The sequence below is a fragment of the Acinonyx jubatus genome, chromosome B3, assembly GCF_027475565.1.
Source record: "Acinonyx jubatus isolate Ajub_Pintada_27869175 chromosome B3, VMU_Ajub_asm_v1.0, whole genome shotgun sequence".
Classification (NCBI taxonomy): Eukaryota; Metazoa; Chordata; class Mammalia; order Carnivora; family Felidae; genus Acinonyx; species Acinonyx jubatus.
In genome coordinates this window covers 71,930,600-71,955,965 of record NC_069386.1, presented here as the reverse complement: position 1 = coordinate 71,955,965, position 25,366 = coordinate 71,930,600, and the positions used below count along the sequence as shown (strand labels likewise).

Sequence of the window (25,366 nt, the reverse complement as noted above, 5' to 3'; positions counted from 1 at the left end):
CTATCTTCGTGGCCTTGGGCCCACCAATTTTCAAAGTCTCAGGCTTCCTTTTGTGTTTTGTTTTCTCCCCTAACAACTGTGACTATAACAATGTACTGAATATTAATTATTGAACCAGGCACTGTGAAATGAAGGGACTAGAATACATCAAGGACCTTAGGTTGGGCCTCATGGATAAGCCTCCAGGCATCTGTAAACGTGTAAAGCATTTTTCTTGGGAAGAGTAAAAATGTTCACCATGTATCATGGGAGAAAACCAGAAAAAGTTCAAAACCAGTGGGCTAAACGAGCTCTAAGTTCCTCTCAGCCTTAAAGCTGGAGTCTTCTCTTCTAGAACAAGTGAGGTTGCACCCAGCAAAGAGCTCCCTTCACCTGCCTGCTCTTGGGGGAGGTTGGGTGGGTGTTTACTGTGGGCCCAGAATTGTGACAGGGTCTGGGAAAAGAAGTGTCGACAAATGTGGCAGAACCTGGTGTTCAGAACCACACTATGTGGTCACTCACCCCACCTCGTCACTCACTGAGTAACTTTAGGCAAGTTAAATCATTCTGAGCCTCAGTTGTCTCATGTGTAAAATGGGGATAATACTATACCTCACACTCAATGTTGTTAATTAATGTAAAGTATTTAGAGCAATACCTAGCAAATGGCAAGTATTATTTAACTGCTGTTATTATTGAAGATGAATGTATGTGTGAGTACAAGTGAAAATGTTTGGGAGACTCTGTGTGTGTGTGTGTGTGTGTGTGTGTGTGTGTGTGTGTGTGTATGAGGGGCAGAACACATAAAAGACTGTACTTGGGTAGCAGGATATGAATTCTCAAACCATTTTTAAGTGACAGTTTGAACATATTCTCTTTTTTGCTTTGCATCACAAATCATTTGAAAGATTTTTTAAAAACCTTGGCAGGGTAGAACAGGGTAGAACTCCATATGCTACCACTACTTTGCTCTCAGGATTGGCATCAGTAGGACTGACAACTTGGGGTGTGATCTTGGTGTCTGGCAGTGATTTTCCCACTCTGGAGATCCTGAGACAAGCCCATTGAAGACAGTCCTCCAGTGAATTTCATGATTTCGGGGCCCATGGCTGGACTGGACCAGAGACCTCCTAAACTGATTCTTGGAACCTGGCCTGAGTGGGAGCCTGGCATCACCTGTGGCCAGAGCCCTGGAGCCAGCTCACGGAGGCACCATGAGCAGAAAGAAAGAACATCTGCTCCTGTCTCAAACACATGCTATGGGAACACCATTTGACTTTGGTAGGCTAAGGACACCCCTAGGACCTTGGTAGGGTGAGAGACATCATGCCTGTGCTTGTACTTTGGGGTTTCCCTGAGTAGCTGGAACACTAGCAGCGGGGCCAGTGAGGATGGCCTCTCTCCTACACTTGCAGACCACAGCCGACTCTGTGGGTCCATTATCTAAACCACACTGACAGTCCTTCCTTTGTTCCATTTATTTATTTATTTATTTATTTATTTATTTATTAATTATTTGTTTTTCAATGTTTATTTATTTTTGAGAGACAGAGAGAGAGAGAGAGAGAGAGAGCATGAGCAGGGGATGGGCAGAGAGACAGGAAGACACAGAATCCGAAGCAAGCTCCAGGCTCTGAGCCATCAGCACAGAGCCCGACGCGGGCCTTGAACTCATGAATGGTGAGATCATGACCTGAGCTGAAGTCAGACACTCAAATGGCGGAGCCACCCAGGTGCCCCCCTTTGTTCCTTTTAGATGTGGAGAGCAAACATCTTTGTCTTTGATCTCATCCTCTGGTTCTCTATATGTTGTGGGTTGGGCAGGGGTGTTTCTTTTTTGCAGGACAAGTTTTCCCAGTGATTTTCTGGAATCGTTGGAAGACCCTGTTGAAGTCTGAGGTGCTGAAACAACATACCACTGTTGGGTGTCTTATAAACAACAAGTATTTATGTCTTATAGTCTTGGATGCTGGAAGTCCAAGATCAGAGTGCCAGCACGGTCTGGTAATGGCCTTCTGTAGGGTTGCAGAATTCTCATGTGTCTTTTCATGGTGGAAGGGGCTAGAAAGCTCTGTGGAGTACTGATCCCATTCATGAAGGTTCTACCCTCAAGACCTAATCACTTTCCAAAGGCCCCACTTACTAATGCTATCACCTTTGGGGAACAAGATTTCAACATACAAGTTTTGGAGGAGACACAAATATTCAGGCCATAGCACATGGTCTTCTTCTTTTTCTTGGTGAGAAATTCTTTTCAGCACTTTTGAGTTATTGTGACCTCATTCCAGTGAGGGAGGGGCCTGGAATTAGAATCTTTGCCCCTTCAGGGCTTCCAAAGTGAAGAAGAGAACAGAGCTAAAAAGAGACTGTGAAAGAAGAATTAGATTTCATATTGAGGTATACTTTATTTTATTTTTTTTTAATTTTTTTGATGTTTATTTTTGAGAGAGACAGAGACAGAATTCAAATGGGTTGGTGCAGAGAGAGAGGGAGGCACAGAATCTGAAGCAGGCTCCAGGCTCCAAGCTGTCAGCACAGAGCCTGACACGGGGCTCGAACCCACGAGCTGCGAGATCACGACCTGAGCCAAAGTCAGACACTCAACGGACTGAACCACCCAGGTGCCCCGAGGTATACTTTAGATATACTAAAATGCACTCTCTAAAATTTTTTTTCATGTTTATTTTTGAGAGAAAGAGAGACAGAATATGAGTGGTGGAGGGGCAGAGAGAGAGAGGGAGACAGAATCTGAAGCAGGCTACAGGCTCTGAGCTGTCAGCACAGAGTCTGATGTGAAGCTGGAACCCATGAAATGTGAGATCATGACCTGAGCTGAAGTCAGATGCTTAATCAACTGAGCCACCCAGGTGCCCCTAAAATGCACTCTTAAAATATAGTTGGATACATTTTGGCCAATGTATACAGTTGTGTTACCACAACCACAATTAAGATAGAGTTCCATAAGCGCCCAATTTTTCCTCTTCTCTGAAATTTGTTTCTTTTCCCTCTGCCTAGCCTCTGGTAACCATTCATCTGACCTCTGTCCCTTTTGCCTTTTCCACTGTCACATCAATGGAATCATGCCTTTAGTAAGTAAACAGCCTCCAGTGTCTCACTTATTTCGAAATTCAGCCATCTTGCTGCGTGTATCATCAGTTTATTGCTGAGTAGCTTTCCATAGTATGGATACTCCACGTTGTTTATCTACTCACCAGCCGATGGACATTTGGGTTGTTTCCAGGTCGGGGCTATTTTCAGTAAAGCAGCTATGAACATTTGCACATAAGTCTCTGAGTAGACGCATGTTTTCATTTCCTTTGGGTAGATACCTGAAAGTGGGATTGCTGGGTTGCATAGTAAATGTATGCTTACCTTCATAAGGCACCGGCAAACTTCCAAAGTGGTTGTGTCATTTTGCATTTCTGTAGCAATGCACCAGTGTTCCCGTTGTCCGTAGACTCTTCACAGGGTCTATCACACACATACACCTCACTTTCCACACCGCAATGGGTCATTAACAAAGAGAAGATCCTTTTTACTGTGAAAGCTCCAGGTTTCATAATCTGGTTCAGTTACTCATTTTAGTGGTTAGCATAGCAGACTCCACAGTTAGGAAACGCTCCTGTTCAGAGATAGAGAATATTGAATCCCAGTCCTCTTTGTCTCTGGCTAATACACATCATTCCTCTCATTTCACTTCACCTTCTTTATTAGGAGCAAACCGTAAGAGACTCTTAACGATAGAGAACAGAGTTGATGGAGGGAGGTAGGTGGGGGAGATGGACTAGATGGGTGATGGACATTAAGGAGGGCACTTGTTGTGATGAGCTCTGGGTATTGTACATAAGTGATAAATCACTAAATTCTACTCCTGAAACCAACATTACACTATATGTTAACTAACTAGAATTTAAATAAAAATTTAAAGAAAAAAAAGATGACCCTAATTAACAACATTGGCCAACTAACTAATCACTAGTGTCAAAGATTTTATCTTCATCTGATTTTGTTTTTAAATTTTTAATGTTTGTTTATTTATTTATTTATTTATTTATTTTGTGTTTATTTATTTTTGAGACAGAGACAGAGTGGGGAGCATGAGTGGGGAGAGGCAGAGAGAGAGGGAGACAAAGAATCTGAAGCAGGCTCCAGGCTCTGAGCTGTCAGCACAGAGCTGACATGGGGCTCAAACTCTCGGACCGCAAGACCATGACCTGAGCTGAAGTCGGACGCTTAACCGCTGGAGCCACCCAGGCATCCCTCTTCATCTGATTTTTTAAAAAAAATGTTTATTTATTTATTTTGAGGGAGAGAGAGAGAGAGAATGCACAAGGGAGGGGCAGAGAGAGAGGGACAGAATCCCAAGCAGGCCTTGTGCCCTCAGCGCCCTCAGCACATAGCCTGATGCAGGGCGTGATCCCACAGATGGTGAGATCATGACCTGAGCCTAAATCAAGAGTCAGGTGCTTAACCAGCTGAGCTTCCTAGACACCCTGATTTTTATTTTTAAAGAGAAGAATACATTTCTGGGACATTCCTACTCATTCTTGTTTTTCTTTATCTGTTCTCTCTGAATTTTGGTTTGCAGACAAAAGCATTTCCTGGTGATTTATCTTTCCTTTCAGTCTGACTTTTGTTGGAAGCTCTCCCTATCCTTCCCTTCCTTAGCTGTGTATCTCTCAGGCATTCCCATACATTCTCTGCCTTTCCATTGGTGGTAGCATCTGCCTGCATTGGCTCCTTATGCAGGGACAGCAAGGCCTTGGGTTATTCTTAGGCCTCCCTGCATGCAAGGCTTTTACTTCCTTTTTCCACACTGTAGAGGGAAAGAGAGAAAGTTACATGATGCTCTGACTGTGTGTGTCCAGGAAAGGCTCTGTGATCGCTAAAGCCCTGGGTTTTTATTATCCAACCAGGGGGAGGTATTCATTTCCACTTGAATAGAGTCACGAAGCTCTTTTTTAGACTGGAGCTGGCTCTTTTGCATAAAACAAAGAGGTTATACATCAGCATGGGGTAACTGGCTTTTCTCAGAAGCAATCTAACAATGACTAGAGACAAAGGCTTAATTATAAGCCACCACAGTTAAAAGACTCATAACCCACACACAATATCTTATCAAAATTTCACCATTCCTTTCGAAAAGAGATTTAAACTGGTTTGTGGATCTAATGAAGAGCCTACTTTGTCCTTCCCATTTCCTAGCTGTTCCCAAAGCATTTCAAGCTTATTTCAGCCTCAGGCCTCTGCCAAAGCTGTTCCCACAGGCTGGGGTGACTTCCCCTCCTTTCTTTAGCTTATCTGTTACTTATTTTTCTTTCATTTCAGGCACTTCCTCCTTTAAGAAGGGTTTTTGTTTTTTTTGTTTTTTGTTTTCTGTTTTTTGTTTTTTACCGCTTCAGCCCATTCTGAGCTCTACTGTCTATGAAGATTCATTTCTAGTACACATTCATTTTACTCATTATTCTTTGGTTGTATCTATTGTTGATCTAGTCTTCTTTGCAGAAATTAGCTCTTTGAGAGTAAAGACCACATCTTACTCATATTTTTCTCCAGCCCTTAACGCAAGTGCTGGGAACACATAATTTTGTTGAACCAATGAGTGAATGACTCTTAGGCATATGGCAGGTGATGTGGAGAACAAAAGCAAAAGAAAAAACAAATTTCCTTATAACTTACAGCCCATTGACAAGTCCTTGGGACAGCAGAGTCACCTTCCTCTAGGAACTCAACTGCCTCCATGTTAATACTTTAGCTTAACATTAGCCCAACCTCTGGGATCCTGTAAGTCTCCTTTAACATACAAAAATTCCTTCAGAAACTTCTTTTCTCTACTCCTTCAAGATATATGTTAGCAGTCATCCTCCAAGCATATGGCATATACATCTGAAGGGTCTCATGACTAAGGTTTTACTAGACAGTAGTAAATGGCCTTTTTCTAACACTAGCTAGCCCCTCAAGGTCCTGGAAACCTTGCTTCCAAATTCCTTAGAGATTTAGGCTGTCCCTAACCCCTTCCCAACCTAAAAGTATATGATCAGTCACCTGTGACAACCCTGGTGTAGCTCTTTCTGCCAATGGTCCTGTCCCCGTGCTTTAATAAACCACCGTTTTTGCACTGAAGACACCTCAAGAATTTCCCAACATTTTCACATCAGCAGGTACTGTGTAAATAACTGTTGATTGATTATAGGGCTATTATTGGAAATGCTGTATAACCTCATCTACAGTAGCACTATTTTAGTGCTTTTCAGCACTGTTTGCAGAGGCCAGTTAGAAACCCCACTCCCGCATCTTCCTCCAGCATGGATTCCTTTCTTTTTTCATCTCCCCTTTAGTGATTTTCAGTGATGTGGACAGCAAAGAGGTAAACAACCTAAAAGGAGGGAGGATGAGGAGGATTAGAAGGGAAATATTTTAAACTAGTTCATAATCTTTTACGAATTGTATTCTGCTCCAGAGGTCAGGAGTTATATTCCATAATGGTTGCATGACACATGGACAAATGCTGACTGATGGGCAAGGTTTTGTTAACATGCAGTTGGTTAAAACCACTAAACACAGTGCCTATTTCTAAGGAAGGCAGGACTTTTTTTTTTTTAAGTTTGTTTATTTTTTCTAGTTATTTCTACACCCAACGTGGGGCTCAAACTCATGACCCTGAGATCAAGCATTGCATGCTCTCCTGACTGAGCCAGCCAGGTAGGTGCCTTTGGCAGGGTATTTTGAACTCAAGTTCTCACATGGCCTTTTGGAAGCAGGGACACTTCACCCAAAGGGAGGATTCCACCTGGATGTCACTCACAAGTCAAGATTCAAGAATGTATTTTGGGAAAGAACCTGAATCAGCAGCTTAGTGTGCTTTCTCAATGGCCAATTCCCTTTCCCCTCCTCTCTGGGCTTTCTCCAAGTCAGACAACAGTGAGCATCAGAGGGAGGAAAGAGCCACTCTGTGCTCCTTGGGCTCCTGCCTCCAGCTTCCTGAAGACTGTCCCCTGGCAGGGAAAGAGCCTTCCAGACTGAGGGTCTGGCAGAGCCTTCATGCAAGACTATTCAAGTGACTAAGGCAGAATTACAATTATAAGTCAAGTCTGTTCTCTGGGGAACAAGCAAAGAATGATTCCACTCAGTTGTTAAAACTTTACAATATGATTGGACAGAATAGAACCCTAGGGATAAACATGGGGACCTTGTTGTCCTGTCTGTAGGCTGCAAGAGGGATGATAAAATGACAGCAACTGAATGAACAAATGGATGTGTAGCATGATGCTCCAGCATGCATTAAACATTTACTGAGCACCAACTATATGCAAGACTCAAAACAAGTCCTTGTCTTCAGGAAGCTTGCAGTGAAATGGAAGAGGAAGGGTTTGTTCTTTTTTTTTTAATTTAAATTTTATTTTATTTATTTTGAGAGAGAGAGAGCGAGAGAGCACAAGTGCGTGAGGGGGAAAGGGACAGAGAGAGAGAGGGAGAGAGAGAATCCCAAGCAATCTCTAAGATGTCAGCATGGAGCCCAACTCAAGAACCATGATATCACAACCTGAGCCAAAATCAAAGTCTGATGCTTAACCAATTGAGCCATTCAGGACCCCCAAATATGGATTCGTCTTAAATTTGAAGTGCTGTCAGTGAAACAAATAGGTATTGAGATAGAAAATTATGGGGCAAGAAGATTTATGGGGCAGAAGTCTTACCTGGGAGTAGCATTTAAACTGAGACTTGAAGAATGAGCTTATTATAAGCAGGGCTGGGGGAAAAGTAACTCTCCAGAGGAAAGAGCATGTGCAGAGGCCCCAAGTAGGGGGAAAGCTGGCATGTCCCAGAACCAGAAAGGAGGCTAGTGTGGTTGGAGGGTGGTGAGTGGGGGGGAGAGAGTGGGGGCTGCTGCTCAAGAGCCAGACCTGGGCCACACAGGCACCTGGAATCAATTATAAGAAAATCTTATAATCTAGGGGCACCTGGCTGGCTCAGTTGGTGGAATGTGGGACTCTTGATCTCGGGGTTGTGAGTTCGAGCCCCACATTGGGTGTAGAGATTACTTAAAAATAAAATCTTTCGGTTGCCTAGGTGGCTCAGTTGGTTGGGTGTTCGACTTTGGCTCAGGTCATGATCTCACAGTTTGTGAGTTCGAGCCCTATGTTGGGCTCTGTGCTGACAGCTTGTGGAGCCTGGAGCCTGCTTAAGATTCTGTGTCTCCCTCTCTCTCTGCTCCTTCCCCACTTGTGCTCTGTCTCTCTGTCTAAAAAATAAACATTAAAAAATTAAAAAAATAAACTTTTTTTTAAATTTGTTTCAAGTTTTTGTTTAAGTAATCTCTATACCCAATGTGGGGCTTGAACTCATGACCCCAAGGTCAAGAGTCACAGGCTGTCCAAACTCAGCCACCCAGGCACCCCAAAAATAAACTCTTTAAAGGAAAAAAAGAAAAGGGAAGTCACATGATCTTGGCATCACCAAAGGACAGACATTGAAGGTTAAGGTAAGGCATTTGGGTTTTGTTTGTTTGTTTGTTTGTTTGTTTGTTTGTTTTGAGATCAAAAGGGAACTACTGATGAGTTTTAGACAGGGAAGTGACCTGCCCCAGTCTATATAAAAATTAGCCATGTACAGGTTGGGCACTGGGTGAAGCAAGATGTCAATATCATCTTGTTCATGCAATAGGAAAAGTGGAGTCAGGATGAGTTCAGGCCAGGTTCAGAGGCAGCCCAACAAATGATGCTCAGCCAGTGGCCAGCAAGCTTTCTCAGCAAGCTTTACTTGCAGGTAAATCTGAAGTCAAAGTCAGTTGGTAGCTGAAGTAAGTCCTAAGAATTGGGACTGGCACCTATGAATTTGGACAAATGTTTATGGACAGAGTTGATTTCCTTAGGCCTCCTTTGGAGGCCTGGGACCCACCCTCTGTCCACTGACCCTAAAAATTATTTTTTTTTTAGTGTTTGTTTATTTTTGAGAGAGGGAGAGAGAGAGAGAGAGAGAGAGAGAGAGAGAGAGAGAGAGAGAGAGAGAGAATGAGCAGGAGAGAGGCAGAGAGAGAGGGAGACACAGTCTTGGAAGCAGGCTCCAGGCTCCGAGCTGTCGGCACAGAGCCCGGATGCGGGGCTGGAACTCATGAGCTGTGAGATCAAGACCTGAGCTGAAGTCGGACGCCCAACTGACTGAGCCACCCAGGCACCCGTACTGACCCTAAAAATTAAATGACCTGTGCAACCATGAGAGTCAGCTTCCAAAGAATGAGAGGGCTTTGCCCTGGCTCTTTTTATTTTATTTTTAAAAAATTAATTAATTAAATTAACTTTAATTAATTTATTATATATATAGAGAGAGTATACATGCATGAGCAGGGGAGGGGGCAGAGGGAGAGACAGAGAGACAGAGAGAGGGAGAGAGAGAATCCCAAGCAGGCTCCACATTCAGTTTGGAGTCTGACACAGAGCTGGACACTGGCTTGATCTCACAAACCTGGGATCAAGGCATGATGCTCAACCGACTGAGCCACCCAGCTGCCCCTACCTTGGCTGTTCTTAAAGCAAAGCCTGGAAAACATCTTTTAATACTTTCGTTGGTATATTCTGTGATTGGGGCAATTTTTTAGGGGTGTTAAAAGCCCATTCTTGGTTATTTGGGTTTCCAAAAAAACCCCCAAACTCCAAAACTTGTGAACTCCAGGAGTTCTTCAATTCATGACAAGGGAGGGAGATAATTTTGTGTTGGAGGCATAGAGATTTATCTCCACCACATGCAGTATGTCTAAATATAGTATATACTGACTGTATTTTCTTTTGGGAGTTTTATGGTTTCAGTTCTTACTTTTAGGTCTTTAATCCATTTTAAGTTTATTTGTATGTATGGTAAAAGAAAATGGTCCAATTTCATTCTTTTGCATGTAGCTTCCAGTTTTCCCAGCACCATTTATTGAAGATACTATCTTTTCCCCATTGTATATTCTTGCCTCCTTTGTCCTAGATTGACTATGTAAGCATGGGTTTATTTCTAGGCTATTATGTTCTATTGATCTATGTGTCTATTTTTGTGCCAGTACCATATTGTTTTGATCACTATAGTTAAAATCTGCAATTGTGATACCTCTAGCTTTGTTGTTCTTTCTTAAGATATCTTGGGCTATTCAGGGTCTTTTGAGGTTCCATACAAATTTTAGGATTATTTGTTCTAGTTCTGTGAAAAATGCCATCAATATTTCTATAGGGATTGCAATGAATCTATAGATTACTTTGGGTAAAATAGACATTTTAACAATATAAAATCTTCCAATCCATGAACATAATATATCTTTCTCTTTATTTGTGTCACCTTCAATTTCTTTTATCAATGTCCTATAGTTTTCAGAGTATAAGTCTTTCTCTTCCTTGGTTACATTCACCCCTAGGTACTTCATTTTTTTTTAATGTTTATTTATTTATTTTTAGAGAAAGAGAGGAGGGGAGGGGCAGAGAGAGAGGGAGAGAGAGAATCCCAAGCAGGCTCCATACTGTCAGTGAGGAACCTGACATGGGGCTCAATCCACAAACTGAGATCATGACCTGCGCCAAAATCAAGAGTTGGATGCTTAACCAACTGAGCCACCCAGGCACCCTGGTACCTTACTTTTTTTGATGCAACTGTAAGTGGGATTGTTTTCTTAATTTCTCTTTCTGTGATTTCATTATTAGTGTATAAAAATAAAACAGATTTCTATATGTTGATTTTGTGTCATGCAACTTTACTGAATTCATTTATTAGTTCTAATAGTTTTTTTGTTGGAGTCTTTAGGGCTTTCTGTATTTAATATCATGTTATCTGCAAATAGTGACAGTTTTATTTCTTCTTTACCAATTCGGATGTCTTTTGTTTCTTTTTCTTGTCTGATTGCTGTGAGTAGAGTTTTCAACTATGTTGAATAAAAGAGGTGAGAGTGGGCATTATTGTCCTGTTTCTGATCTTAGAGGAAAAAGTTTCAGATTTTCACTATTGGCTATGATGTTAGCTGTGACCTTGTCATAAATGACCTTCATTATGTGGAGGTACATTTTCTCTATACCCAGCTGAACAGACCAATTACCAGGAAGGAGATTAAATCAGCAATCAAAAACCTCCCAGCCAAAAAAATCTAGTACCAGATGAATTCTGGTGAATTCTACCAAACTTTTAAAGAATTAAGTCCTTTTCAGACTCTTCCAAAAAAGTGAAAAAGGAAACACTACCAAACTTATTTTACAAAGCCAGTATGATCCTGATATCAAAGCCACTACAAGGACACTACAAGAAAAAAAAATTACAGGCCACTATGTCTGATGAACATATTTGCAAAAATCCTCAAAAAAAGTTAGCAAACCGGGGTGCCTGGGTGGCTCATCTGCTTAAGGGTCCAACTTCAGCTCAGGTCACGATCTCACAGTTCGTGGGTTTGAGCCCTGCATCAGACTCTGTGCTGATGGTGTGGAGCTTGCTTGGGATTCTCTGTCTCCCTCTCTCTCTCTGCCCCTGTCTCACTCTCTCTCTCTCTCAAAAAATAGATAAGTAAGCTTAAAAAGTTAGCAAACCAAATTTAACAGTACATTAAAAGGATCAGACACTGTGCTCAAATGGGATTTATTCCAGGGGTCCAAAATGGTTCAACATCTGCAAATCTGTAAATGTGATATACCACATTAACCAACTATAGTATAAAAATTGTTTGATCATCTCAATAGATGGAGGAAAAAAAAGCATTTGACAAAATTCAGCATCCTTAAATGATAAAAAATATGCATGCCTTTTATTTCTTCTTCTTAACTAATTGCATTGGCTAGGATCCTCCAGTATAGTGTTGAATAAAAGTTGTAAAAGCCTTGTTCTTAATCTTAGGAAGAAAGTATTTAGTCTTTCACCATTTAGTATGATGTTTACTGTAGGTTTTTCATAAATACCCTTTATCAGATTGAGGAAATTCTCTTCTAGTTTGCTAGGAGTCTTACAAAAAATCATGCCTGAGTGTTGAATTTTGTCAAATGTTTTTTCTGTATATAATGAGATGATTATGTGGTTTTTCCCCTTTTATTGTGTTAATATTGTAAATTATACGACTGATTTTTGGATGTTGAGCCAATCTTATATTTGCAGGATAACCTTCATTTGGATAAAGATGTATTGTCTTTTTGATACATTATTGGAAATAATCTGCCAAAGTTTTGTTAAAGGTTTTTTCATTTATATTCCTGAGGGATATTTGTAATTTTCTTTTCTTAAACATCTTTGTCTGATTTTGGTATCAAACCAAATTGTTTTTTGTTGTTGTTGTTTTGTTATTTTACACAGAGAAAGAGAGCATTAGCGGAGGAGAGGGACAGAGTAAGAGAGAGAGAAAATCCTAAGCAGGCTCCATGCTCAGCCCAGAGCCAGACACAGGGCTGGAACCCATGACCCTGGGATCATGATCTGAGCCAAAATCAAGAGTCAGATGCTCAACTGTCTGAGCCACCCAGGCGCCCCCCAAAATCAGTTTGATGCCAAATGAAGGTAAAGCTGACTTCATAAATTAATTTGGGTAGTGTTTATTCCTCTTCTGTTTTCTGCAAAAGTTTGTGTAGCATTGGTATTATAATTAGTAGACTTAACCAGTGAAGCCCTCTGGGCCTGAACTTTCCTTTGTTTTTTTTTGGGGGGGGCAGGTTTAAATTTCAAATGCAATTTCTTTAAAAGATATAGGACTATTAAGTTATCTATTTTATATTGATTGAGCTTTGGTAGTTTGTGCCATTTTGTGTCATTTTATTTAAGTTGTCATATAAGTTGGCATAGAGTTTTTCATAATGTTCCTTTATTACCATTTAATGCCTGTAGAATCCATAGAGGGGTCTACTCTCTTGTTATTTTCTTATTGATAATTTGTGTCTTCTCTTTTTTCCTATATTCTCCTTGCTTCAAGTCCAACATAGTTTCTTTTCCACCAGTTCCCCTAAATATCTCTGAATTGAGACTCATTTGGTCTCACTGGCCTGATTTTAGTAATGTAGCCATCCCTGAGCTGATAACCATGGCCATGCTCTGATTGGTTGGGGATGAAGTCAGCATCATCTTGGCTACATGGGCTGAGAATGGGAAGGGCCTTTCCTGAAAAAAGTCAGGGTCCTTTAACTTTAAGAATGAGGAATGGATGCCAGGCAGGTAGAAAGTACATATGACCATGTCATAATTTATGGTTTTTTATTCTGAAGAAGTCTAAAATTTTATATAACCAAATTCATAAATTTATCTTTATGTTTCTTTCAGGAAAAAAACTCCCTAAATATCTTTTTTTTTTTTTTGAAGTAAGCTTCATGCCCAGAGTGGAGACCAGTATAGGGCTTGAACTCACGACCATGAGATCAAGACCTGAGCTGAGATCAAGAGTTGGATGCTTAACTGACTGAGCCACCCAGAAGCCCCCTATACATCTTTAATGAGACAATTTTTACCTAAATTTTCTTTTTTTTAATGTTTTCAAGGTTTATACTTATTTAATTCATTTTGAATTTGTTGCAGTTTAAGATATAAGGTGAGGATCTAACTTAACTTTTTCTTCAAGATACTAGATGATCTCTTATACCTTCATTTATTCAACACATTCCTTCAGTAAAACATAATACCTGGTACTTAACATGGTGCTTTTTCCATACTAAGCCCTGTGCTAAGCATTCTAACATATTTTAATGCATTAGTGTTTATAAGGGTTCTATGAGGTAGATACTATTATTATTATCTCTATATATTACTGAGATACAAAGAAGTATTGCTTACTGAAACTTCAATGGCTAATAGATATCTGACATCTGAACCTAGATGGTTGACTTCCAGTATCTTTTGGTAGGCTTCCAATCTCTGTGCTATACTGCCTCTCAAAATGATTGATGTCCACAGCAGGCCTTGTAGTTACTGGCTTTGCAGCTAGTAGACTTCCGTAGTACCCATGCCTATTTTTGTTCCCACCAGTTGGCTTGTACTAAGAATCAGCTGTTTGTTCACAAACCTCAATTTGATAATTGGACTTGTTATTATAATTACATATTTTAGCTAAATAAAGATAAAACAATGAAACATGAGCATAACAACAAAGTTATCTATGAAAACCAAGTTGATTCCTTTCAACAGATTCCATAAAGCCAGATAATGAAAAAATTTGGTTGACTGAGGTGTGGGCAAGAACCGTGAAGGCAGGCAAACAAACAAAAAGCAAAAACTACAATTCTGCTCTCAGTTTCCCAAGCACCTATGAAATTTTTGTATTACTGAAACAAATCCTGAAAATTAGAGGATACCTAATGAACGTGGTTTAAACAAAAGAGATTACAACAATCACCACACTCATTCTCATAAAAAAGGATATTTATAGATTAGTGAATACATATTTGTTTATAGTTTTAATTCCAACTAAGTGCTTAAAATGTGTATCACCTTGAAAAATTTTTTAAATATTTATTTATTTTTGAGAGAGAGAGCCCACATGTGAGCGGAGGAAGGACAGAGAGAAGGAGACAGACGATTGGAAGCAGGCTCCACGTTAACAGAAGAGAACCCTATCTGGGGCTCAAACTCACAGAACTGTAAGATCATGACCTGAGGCACAGTCAGATGCTTAACCACTTAACTGAGCCACCCAGGCACCACAGGTGTATATCATTTTTAAATTGTTCTTCTGCTTTAACTTCTCCCTTGCCCCCAGATAAACCACCAAGTTAGTCCTAGTCCTAATCTCTCTGAAAGGAACTTTTCTACCTGGATAGCCAATAGTCTTGGCATCATTTATTGATTTGAACTTCTTTTCTCTACTGACTAGAAAATGTACTTAATCATCTACTAGATCCTTATGTATACTGCATTATCTTTCCAGATTATCTATCCAGCTCCATTGTTCTATTTCTCAGTTCTTGACTTACTGTTTTAATACCTGATACTTTCTTTAGCTTAATATTTCTTGGATATTCCACCTCATTAATATTTCCATATATGTCTTACTTCTGAAGTTTATTATTAATATATTCTTGTTGAGGATCTTTATCAATTGTGAAAATTCTAGTGAAGAAGGTATTCTATCCTTTGTTATAACGTAAAAATGAGGCAAGATTAACAAACTCGGATACAGCATGGCATCAGAAGCACGAACACCTACCAGCATAGTAGTGGTATACTGAGTTTTCAATACCCTCTGAGAAGATTGCATGACTCAATAATATATGTAAGAAACCACTGTAGATTAAAGCACATGTTAAAAATTGTCAGGAATGAGACAGTTCATGGAGATCATGACAGAACTGCATTTGTTAGAGGTTCAGGCAAGGAACAAATTTTCCCCATTCAGGCCCAGCTTATCTTTATGAGAAGAGCTTGCTTAATTGCTTGCTAAACACCTGCTTCACTTGTTTATTCCTGAGGGTGTAGATGAAGGGATTGATCATCGGGGTCACCACAGTGTTGAGCAAGGCCACCACCTTGTTCCTGTCCTCCCCCTCATTTCCCTTGCCTGACCGGATGTACATGAAGATGCAGCTGCCATAGAAGAGAGACACAACAATGATGTGGGAGGAGCAGGTTGAGAAGGCTTTCTGCCTCTCCTTGGCCGAGGGGATGCGCAGGATGGTGTGGAGGATGTGGCCGTAGCAGGTGGCCGTCACGGACAGAGTGCCCAGCAAACTGAGGTTGGCCACAATAAAACCCAGAAGCTCTATCAGACTTGTGTCTGCACATATGAGTTCCAGGAGTGGAAAGTTGTCACAAAAGAAATGGTTAATGACGTTGGGGCCACAAAATGGCTGCTGAAGTATGATGGAACTTGGAAAGACAATGAGAAGGAATCCTGCCATCCATGAACAAAGAACCAGCTGTATACAGACCCTTCTGCTCATGATGGTTGCATAACGTAAGGGGTTACATATGGCCACATACCTGTCAAAGGACATCACTGCCAGAAGGAAGAACTCTGTGGTGCCCAGGAAGAAATAGAGGAAACTTTGTAGGAAACAGCCTGGGAGAGTGATGGTCTTGTATCCAGTCAGGATGTTGGTCAGCATCTTGGGGAAGATGACCGAGGTGAACCAGATCTCCAGGACAGCAAAGTTGCGGAGGAAGTAGTACATGGGGGTGTGGAGGCGCCTGTCCACGAGGGTGATGCCCACGATGAGGAGATTCCCCAGCAGAGTGAGGAGGTAGGTCAGCAGCAGCCCCAGGAAGATGAGCATCTGCAACTCACAGGCATCTGAGAGTCCCAGCAGGACAAACTCGGTGACAGTGGTGTGGTTCCTCATGGCTCCTCTGACCTCTGCTGAGGGTGGCCAATCAGAGGTGTGCAGCATCAGGAGGAGGGATGCTCTGGCGACCCAAGGACACTTGGAACTGAAAGGAAAGAGGGATTCAGAGCTGAAGGAGTCCTTTAATTCTTTGATCTCTGAGTCCCTTTGTCTCCCTCCTCAGGCTGGTTGTCCAGATCTCATGGAGTTAGCATCAAGTCACACATACTTTGACCTAACGTAAATCAATTTTGGGGGAGTCCTTGGGAAAAGTTTTCCCATTTCTCTGTTTCTATTAGGAAACTCCGTATTAAACTCCTTTCATTCTTTTCTCATATTCATCCCACCGCTACAGGGGGTCTCTCAAGTGTATTAAAATTTATGCCACTGCAAATCCTGTACCCGATGTATCACAGACCTTGATAGAAAGCATTGGTGGAATACTTACCCTATAGCTTGTTACAGAAGGCATTGAAGTTAGAGATGGTGGTTGCACCTGAGCTCCATCATTCACCAACAAGTCTGGGACCGTTATCTACCTAACCAAAACTGTTTCCTTGGTGGGAACAGTAAGAGCACATTTGTAAAAAGTTCTCCCACAACTTAAATAAATAATGCATTTCCAACACTTAGCACAAGGCTAGCCACAGAGCAAGCACTCACATAGTGTTAGGTATGTTCATTTCCTCCTTTGTGACTGAAACTCTAGTGGGACGATAATAAGAGGAAATCAGAGTAAAATTGGAGAAAAGATACCGTGACTTGGGCAATATGTACTGAAACAAACTGTTTAAAAAATACAAAGATATTATCAGCTCATTATGGAAAGCTTAGGAAACATAGAAAATCCATAGGAAACGGAGCAAAAATTTCACATGTAGCCCCATAGAGACATTTTTATTCAGATTTTGATTTACTTCTATTGTATTTTTTCCATTCTTAGTGTTTAATAACAGTGTTTATTGCTTTACATACCATGCTCATAGATTATGTATTTTGTACCTCTTTCCTTCTGACATATTAGTGTCACGTTATTGTAAACATTTTGTTAATCTGTTATTTGGCTGATACTTTTCAAGGGATGCATGTGCTATGAAACTGATACATAGTGTGGGTGAGAGCATGTATTCGCAGATGAGGCATCATGCTTAATTTTTTGGGATAATATCCTAATAATGATAACAAAGAATCGTAACAATTAACAGTGATATTCAAGATTGTTCGTCAGTCAATTTCAAATTTGGAGAGTATATATCTTTGTTTTAAGTGATTGTCACTTCTCTGTTTTACATTACTTAATATTGTCCTTAGAGGTCTGGATACAGAACTACACAAGCTTGTCACTGGTTGTTCTTCATAGAAATGACAGGTTGAGGCGAGCTTCTGTAGGGAGGAGGTGACTCCATCCAACACAGGAGCAGGACCTAATGTGATCAGATTGCATCAGAAAAGTGATAACATACGACATTATAGCTATGTGACATATGTATTTTCATGGAGAAGGACTGGATGAGAACCTGGGAAAAGGAACATGATTGCCAATCAGGATGGGAGGATCGTGGGTGATTTTTTCTTTCCTCTTTTAATTATTGTAATGTTTGCTTATGAAATAACAAGTTCAAACTCATAAGAGGAACCAGCACCATCAGCCCATTTGTGTTAAGAGTTGGGCAGAACATTTCAGGAGAGACAAAGGGGAAACCAATGGCTGTCCATGAAAACGGTAAACAAAAGCTTTAGAGATTCTGGGACTCGTGAGCTGGGCCTGGGTCAGGATAGTGAGAATGATGAAAAGATCAAAGAGGTCAGCTGGGCGGTAGCCTGCCTGTGGCACCTTAAACACGTGACAGGTTTCTGGGCAGGGTGTCCAGAGCAGTCGGATTCCCCTTCCCCCATTCCAAAAATTGCACCCATGCAGGTTACCTCATTAGCTGCCAGGTGAGGTGTTCTATTGTCTTCAAGGCAGTTGTGAAGATGGAGACTCCTGGTTTTCAGAGGAAGCTCCTGGCTCTGCAATGTTGCCCAAGGATTATGTTTCTTGGGGGATCCACCAGGGATTCAAAATGAAGGAAGCTCCAGAGCTGTAACATGGTCGGAAGGTCATGGACATAGGCGGGCCCTGTCCTCTTTGTACCGCACGTGTCCCAAACCTCCATGTTTTCCAACAACCAGTCTTCCTTAAGAAATGCTCCGTGACTCCTTGGTCACCAACATCCCCAGATAGCTCATCTCTGGGCGTTCCCCAGAACTTCTGGGGTCACCAGTTTTTCAGGAAGTTTCTGTTGATTCTGCCCCATCATAGCATCTCTGCTGGAACACTTTCCTGGGGAAATGGATGTAGAAACATAATCAATTATTCACCCATCTCTCCTAAACTAAGGCAGAGACAGACATCAATGTTGAGACTCATATGACTCATTTTCAGTTGGGCTTAAGAGGCTTCTAAGCAGAATGGTACATGCCCTTCCAGGCGCATGGTGCCCATAGAGGATTCTGGGGTAACCTATTAGTGGCAGACTCCTTGTCTCTGTGGAGCTGGCATCGGGCCTGGGCTGCCTGAGGTTCTGTTTGGTCTCCATGGAACTCAGAGATATACAGGGTACACAGCTCAAACTTAGCCGGTCTAGAGTGTCTCCCTCTTGTAGGATGGAGCTGTGCTTCCCCTGAGATTCATTACCATCCGTGGTAATAGGGACCTGAGGAGGTCCCTTACCTCTAACTTTCTTCAACTTTGAGAGTGAGAGTTTCCTTTGTTCTGGCTGAGAAACTCAAAACTCCTAATGAAGTTTAATGATAACAAAGAAGTGCAATTATGAAAACACTCAACAAATATTTGTTGAGTGCTTATTGTGTGGCAAGTACTGGTCTACACACCAGCGATGTATAGGCAGAGTCTTGTGGGGACCAAAGACATTAAGCCATCACACTAATAAGTAATTACTATTGTGACTAGTGTTCTGAAGGAGAACTCATAGGATAGAATAGAATAGGTAGGATAGAATTTAGTGATTCATCACTTACATCTAACACCCAGTGCTCATCCCAACACGTGCCCTCATTCATGCCCATCACCCATTTAGCCCATCCTCTCCCCCAACTCGCCTCCAACAATCCTGTTTGTTTTCTATATTTAAGAGTCTCTCATGGTTTGCCTCCCTTTCTGTTTTTATCTTATTTCCTCCCCCCTTCTTTCCTGTATGTTCATGTTTTGTTTCTTATCTGTTTGCTTGCTGGGTTTTTTGTTCAAAAAATTTTTTGTTTATTTATTTATTTACGTATTTATTTATTTATTTATTTATTTATTTATTTATTTATTGTGTGTGTGTGTGTGTGTGTGTTTGTGTGTTTGTGTGTGTGAGGGAGAGAGAGAGAGAGTGAGAGAGAGAGAGATAGCGTGCACTCGCACACATGAGCGAGGAAGGAGCAGAAAGAGGTGAGAGAATCCTAAGCAGGCACCAATCAGGGTTCAATCTGAGATTATGACCTGAACCTAAATCAAGAGTCAAACTCTTAACTGACTGAGCCCCCAGGCACCCCCAACTGTTCATTTCCTAAATTCCACATATGCATGAAATCATGTATTTCTCTTTCTCTGACTGACTTATTTTGCTTAACATAATACACTCTAGTCCATCATGCAATGGACTTTTGGGCTCTTTCCATAATTTGGCTATTTGAGATAGTGCTGCTACAAACATTGGGGTACATGTGCCCCTTCGAATCACCACTCCTGTGTCCTTTGGATAATTTCCTAGTAGTGCAATTTCTGGGTCATAGGGTAGTTCTCTTTTTTATTTTTTGAGGAACCTCCATACTGTTTTCCTCAGTGGCTGCACCAGTTTGCAATCCTACCAACAGAGCTAAAGCATTCCCCTTTGTCTGCATCCTTGCCAACATCTGTTGTTTCATGAGTTAATTTGATCCATTCTGACAGGGATGAGGTAGTATCTCACTGTGGTTTTGATTTGTATTTCCCTGATGATGTGATGTTGAGTATCTTTTCATGTGTCTGTTAGGAATCCGGATGTCTTCTTTGGAAAAGTGTCTATTCATGTCTTCTGCCCCTTTCTTCACTGGATTATTTGTTTTTTGGGTTTTGAGTTTGATAAGTTCTTTATAGATTTTGGATACCAAACCTTTATCCAAAATGTCATTTGCAAAGATCTTCTTCCATTGCGTTGGGTGACTTTTAGTTTTGTGGGATGTTTCCTTCGCTGTGCAGAAGGTTTTTACCTTGATGAAGTCCCAGTAGTTCATGCTTGCTTTTGTTTCACTTGCCTCCAGAAAAATGTCTCGTAAGAAGTTGCGGTGGCCGAAGCCAAAGAGGTTGCCACTTGTTTTCTTCTCTAGGATTTTGATGGTTTCCTGTCTTACATTTAGGTCTTTCATCCATTTCAGATTTATTTTTGTGTATTTTTTCAATTCATGAGCATGGAATGTTTTTCCATTTGTGTCTTCTCCAGATCTTTCAGAAGCTTTCTATAGTTTTCAGCATACAGATCTTTTATCTCTTTCGTTGGGTTTATTCCAAGGTATCTTATGGTTTTTGATGCAAGTGTAAATGGGGTCGATTCCTGGATTTCTCTTTGTGCTGCTTCATATTGGTGTATAGAAATGCAACCGATTTCTGTATGTTGGTTTTATATCCTGCGACTTTGCTGAATTCATGGGTCAGTTCTAGCAGACTTTTGGTGGAGTCTTTTGGATTTTCCACATAGATTATCATGTAGTCTGCGAAGAGTGAAAGTTTGACTTCTTCCTTGCATATTTGTATGCCTTTTATTTCTTTTTGTTGTCTGATTGCTGAGGCTAGGGCTTCCAACACTATATTGAACAACAGTGGTGGAGTGGACATCCCTGTCGTGTTCCTGATCTTAGGGGGAAAGTGCTCAGGTTTTCCCTGTTGAGGATGATATCAGCTGTGGGTCTTTCATATATGGCCTTTTATAAAATTAATTAATTAATTAATAATGTTTATTTTTTTGAGAGAGAGACAGAGACAGAGGGTGAGCGGGGAGGGGCAGAGAGAGAAGGAGACACAAAATCTGAAGCAAGCTCCAGGCTCTGAGCCATTAGCACAGAGCCCGACGGGGACTCGAAGTCGTGAACTGTGAGATCATGACCTGAGCTGAAGTCTGACGCTTAACCGACTGAGGCACCCAGGTGCCCCTCGTATATGGCCTTTATGATGGTGAGGTATGTTCCTTCTATCCCTACTTTCTTGAGGGTTTTTCTTTAAAAAAATATGATGTATTTTGTCAAATGCTTTTCTGCATCTATTGAGAAGATCATGTGGTTCTTATTCTCTCTTTTATTAATGTGGTGTATCACGTTGATCGATTTGTGGACATTGAACCACCCTGTAGCCCAGGAATAAATCCACTTGACCTGGTGAATAATTCTTTTAAGATAGTGTTGGATTCAATTTGCTAGTATCTTATTGAGAATTTTTGAGAAATTTTGCATCAGGGAAGTTGGCTTATAATTATCCTTTTTAGTGGTGTCTTTGTCTGGTTTTGGCCTCAAGGTAATGCTGACTTCACAGAATGAGTTTGGAAGCTTCCTTCCATTTCTATTTTTTGGAAAATCTTCAAAAGAATAGGTACTAATATTTCTTTAAATGTTTGGAAGAACTCACCTGGGAAGGCATCCGGCTTCCATGTATGTCTATAGCACATTTTGTTGATCCATTCATTCATCAACAGACATTTGAGTTGTCCCCATATTTTGGTTATTGTGAGTAATGCTGCTATAAACGTGGATGTACAAGTATCTGTTTGAGTCCCTGCTTTCAGTCCTTTTGAGCATATACCCAGAAGTGGAATGGCTGGATTGGATAGTAAATCTATGTTTATTTTTCAGGAAGTGCCCTAGTGTTTTCCACAGTGGCTGCACCATTTTCCATTCCCACCAGCAATGCACAAGAGCTCCAATTTGTTCACATTGTTGCCAACACTTGTTATTCTCTGTTTTTCACATTTTAGAAAATACTAGCCAGGGATGCCTGCCTGGCTCAGTCAGTAGAGCATGTGACTCTTGATCTCAGGGTTGTGATTTCAAGCCCTAGTTTGGGTGTGAAGCCTACTTAAAAAAAATTAAAAATAAATAAACTAAATAAAAAATACCACCCATCTTAATGGGTATGAAGCAGTAAGTTCATTGTGAATTTGAGTACAAACTCACAATGTGAATTGTGAATTGCAATTCACACCTTGCACACCTTTTCATGTGTATTCAGCCATTTGTAGAATTGGGTTGCTTGTTTTTGTTATTGAGGACATATTTTTTGAGTTTATAGAAGTATGTAATCCCATTTTCAATCCATTCTGTGGTAATTTGTCTAATTAATTTTTCTATTTCTTTTTAGATTTTTGGTAATTTTCTTTTTCTAGGAAATCATCCATTTCCTTCTGTTTTACAAATTTGTTGTCAAAGAGTCACACATGATTTTTTCTTACACAGATCATTTCTACCCTGAATTATAGTTCTTGTGTGTTTCCATCTTCCTTGTTAGATTTCAAATCTTTCAAAGGCATAAAATAAATTTTATATCCCAGGCCACATAGTGCATCCTTGAGCATGACCTTTGTGTAATCATTATTTTGGAACAAGTAAATACAGTAATTGATTTCATTACTTATGTAATATTTGTTTATTTGTTAATATAGCTTTATTTTTGCCATCGCCAAAGTGGTGAACACTCTAGTATCAAATTTCAATAGGTCAAGTAGTCTATTTCACTTTATATAATATTTAAGATAACATTTGGGATACGCAATTCATTATGGCATTTTGAGGGTGACCAGTTGTCACTGGTATGAAATTCAGAAGGAAGAGACAGAAGGTAGGATGAGAAATGGAAGGAAAGAACTAACATTCATTGAGGCCTTACTGTGTGCCAATCACTGTTTGAGGCACTTTGCATAGAACATCTCCTCTGACATTCATCAGAATCCTTTGGAATGCACACTGTGTCCCCGTTTTACAGATGGGAAGACTGAGGCTCAGAGAAGTAACCAACCAGTAGGGAGGAGAGCTGTTATCAATAGGAACGAGGAATTTCTATCAATTTTAATTTAAAAAAGCATAAGAAGTTTGTGTACAAAATAATAAGCAATTGGGCTTAGTCCTCTGTTGAGTTCTTGCTGATGTATTACTGTGAGAGGAGCACAAGTGTGAAATGAGGGCAGTGCTAACAGAGAACTGTTAGCACCCTCTCCTCTGAGGGTGTTGGAGCAACAGACCCCAAAGAACCAGTTAGGGTGCAAGTACTTATTGAGTATTTATATGGTCAATGACAATGGGTTGGTGCTTGAGGCTTGTGGTGAATTACAGGGCTGGGACCTGCTCCCAAAGAGCTCTTTGTATTCTGTTGGGAAGCCAGGCAGACACAGATGGAATGAAGAGAATAATTCAAATCTGATCATTAATAAAAAAGCTTTGGGGATCTAGAGAGCTTATGAGTTTACGCTGAGTTGCATAGTGACTGGCACCCCAGAAACATGGCAGCAGAGAATTTTCTAAGTGGGAAAGTCTCCATTTCTGGCAGGGTCCTGAATCGTGTTAGCCTTCCTGGGAATATTAGTTTCAGCCTCTTAATTCCACAGGTTTATAAGAAGAGCTTGTTTACCTGCTCCTTAAACACCTGCTTCACCTGCTTGTTCCGCAGGGTGTAGATGAAGGGATTGAGCATCGGGGTCACCACGGTGTTGAGCAAGGCCACCACCTTGTTCCTGTCCTCCCCCTCATTTCCCTTGCCTGACCGGATGTACATGAAGATGCAGCTGCCATAGAAGAGAGACACAACAATGATGTGGGAGGAGCAGGTTGAGAAGGCTTTCTGCCTCTCCTTGGCCGAGGGGATGCGCAGGATGGTGTGGAGGATGTGGCCGTAGCAGGTGGCCGTCACGGACAGAGTGCCCAGCAAACTGAGGTTGGCCGCAATAAAACCCAGAAGTTCTATCAGACTTGTGTCTGCACATATGAGTTCCAGGAGTGGAAAGTTGTCACAAAAGAAATGGTTAATGACATTGGGGCCACAAAATGGCTGCTGAAAAGTGATGGAACTTGGAAAGACAATGAGAAGGAATCCTGCCATCCATGAACAAAGAACTGACTTCACACAGACCCTTTTGCTCATGATGGTTGCATAACGTAAGGGGTTACATATGGCCACATACCTGTCAAAGGACATCACTGCCAGAAGGAAGAACTCTGTGGTGCCCAGGAAGAAATAGAGGAAACTTTGTAGGAAACAGCCTGGGAGAGTGATGGTCTTGTATCCAGTCAGGATGTTGGTCAGCATCTTGGGGGGGAAGACCGAGGTGAACCAGATCTCCAGGACAGCAAAGTTGCGGAGGAAGTAGTACATGGGGGTGTGGAGGCGCCTGTCCACGAGGGTGATGCCCACGATGAGGAGATTCCCCAGCAGAGTGAGGAGGTAGGTCAGCAGCAGCCCCAGGAAGATGAGCATCTGCAACTCACAGGCATCTGAGAGTCCCAGCAGGACAAACTCGGTGACAGTGGTGTAGTTCCTCATGGCTCCTCTGACCTCTGCTGAGGGTGGCCGATCAGAGGTGTGCAGCATCAGGAGGACGGATGTTCTGGGGACCTCAGGAACTTTGTAACTGAAAGGAAAGGGGATGAGTGTTCCATTTTTGTGTGACAGCTTCCTTTATTTCTTTGAAGGACGTATCTTTCCAACGCTCACTACTCAAGCTTGTTTTGTAAGGTCCCTGGGTTTGCCATCTCATGTTTGATCCCTGGCACGTCTGTGTGTTGGAGGAAAAAGTGGTGATTTTAAGGGTGGCCTAAGTAAAGCCCCAAAGCAAAAATTATCCTTGCTTACTTTTTGAACCAAACTTTTCTTCTCAACACAGAATGAATCCTATTGCCCCTAACATTATAATCTATTTCCAATACTTTTTACTTTTATATTTATTCCAACCATAGGTCTTTTTCCATAAATAGTTCATATTTGAGGGCAGTAACCTCTTTTTGCTTAACTTAGCCATTCACTGCAACAATCCATATCCTCGTAAACTGATTTAGAATGCATAGATGCTCTATTGTTTTTCAAGATTACCTGAAATTTGATACCTTTCATGAGTATTTGGATTACTAAAAAAAAGAGGAAATTTATGAGAGAA

General features: G+C 41.1%; 2 protein-coding genes across 2 annotated transcripts; both read right to left on the bottom strand.

The window, feature by feature from the left end:
- Positions 1-15,248: 15,248 nt before the first annotated feature.
- LOC106988221 (olfactory receptor 49-like) lies at positions 15,249-24,529 on the bottom strand. Its single transcript, XM_027066843.2, has 3 exons — positions 24,398-24,529; positions 18,141-18,540; positions 15,249-16,323 (listed from the first exon to the last, which is right to left on the bottom strand). The coding sequence occupies exons 2-3, from the start codon at positions 18,143-18,145 to the stop codon at positions 15,306-15,308; spliced, it is 1,023 nt and encodes a 340-aa protein (XP_026922644.1). The 5' UTR covers positions 18,146-18,540; positions 24,398-24,529; the 3' UTR covers positions 15,249-15,305.
- On the bottom strand, positions 23,313-25,157 carry LOC106988213 (olfactory receptor 49). Its single transcript, XM_015086644.3, has one exon. It carries the CDS (start codon positions 24,802-24,804, stop codon positions 23,827-23,829), a length of 978 nt encoding a protein of 325 aa, XP_014942130.2. The 5' UTR covers positions 24,805-25,157; the 3' UTR covers positions 23,313-23,826.
- Between the last annotated feature and the right edge of the window lie 209 nt (positions 25,158-25,366).

Coding starts and splice junctions, on each gene's coding strand:
- LOC106988213 (XM_015086644.3), bottom strand. CDS start 24,804: ATGCTGCACACCTCTGATCGGCCACCCTCAGCAGAGGTCAGAGGAGCC.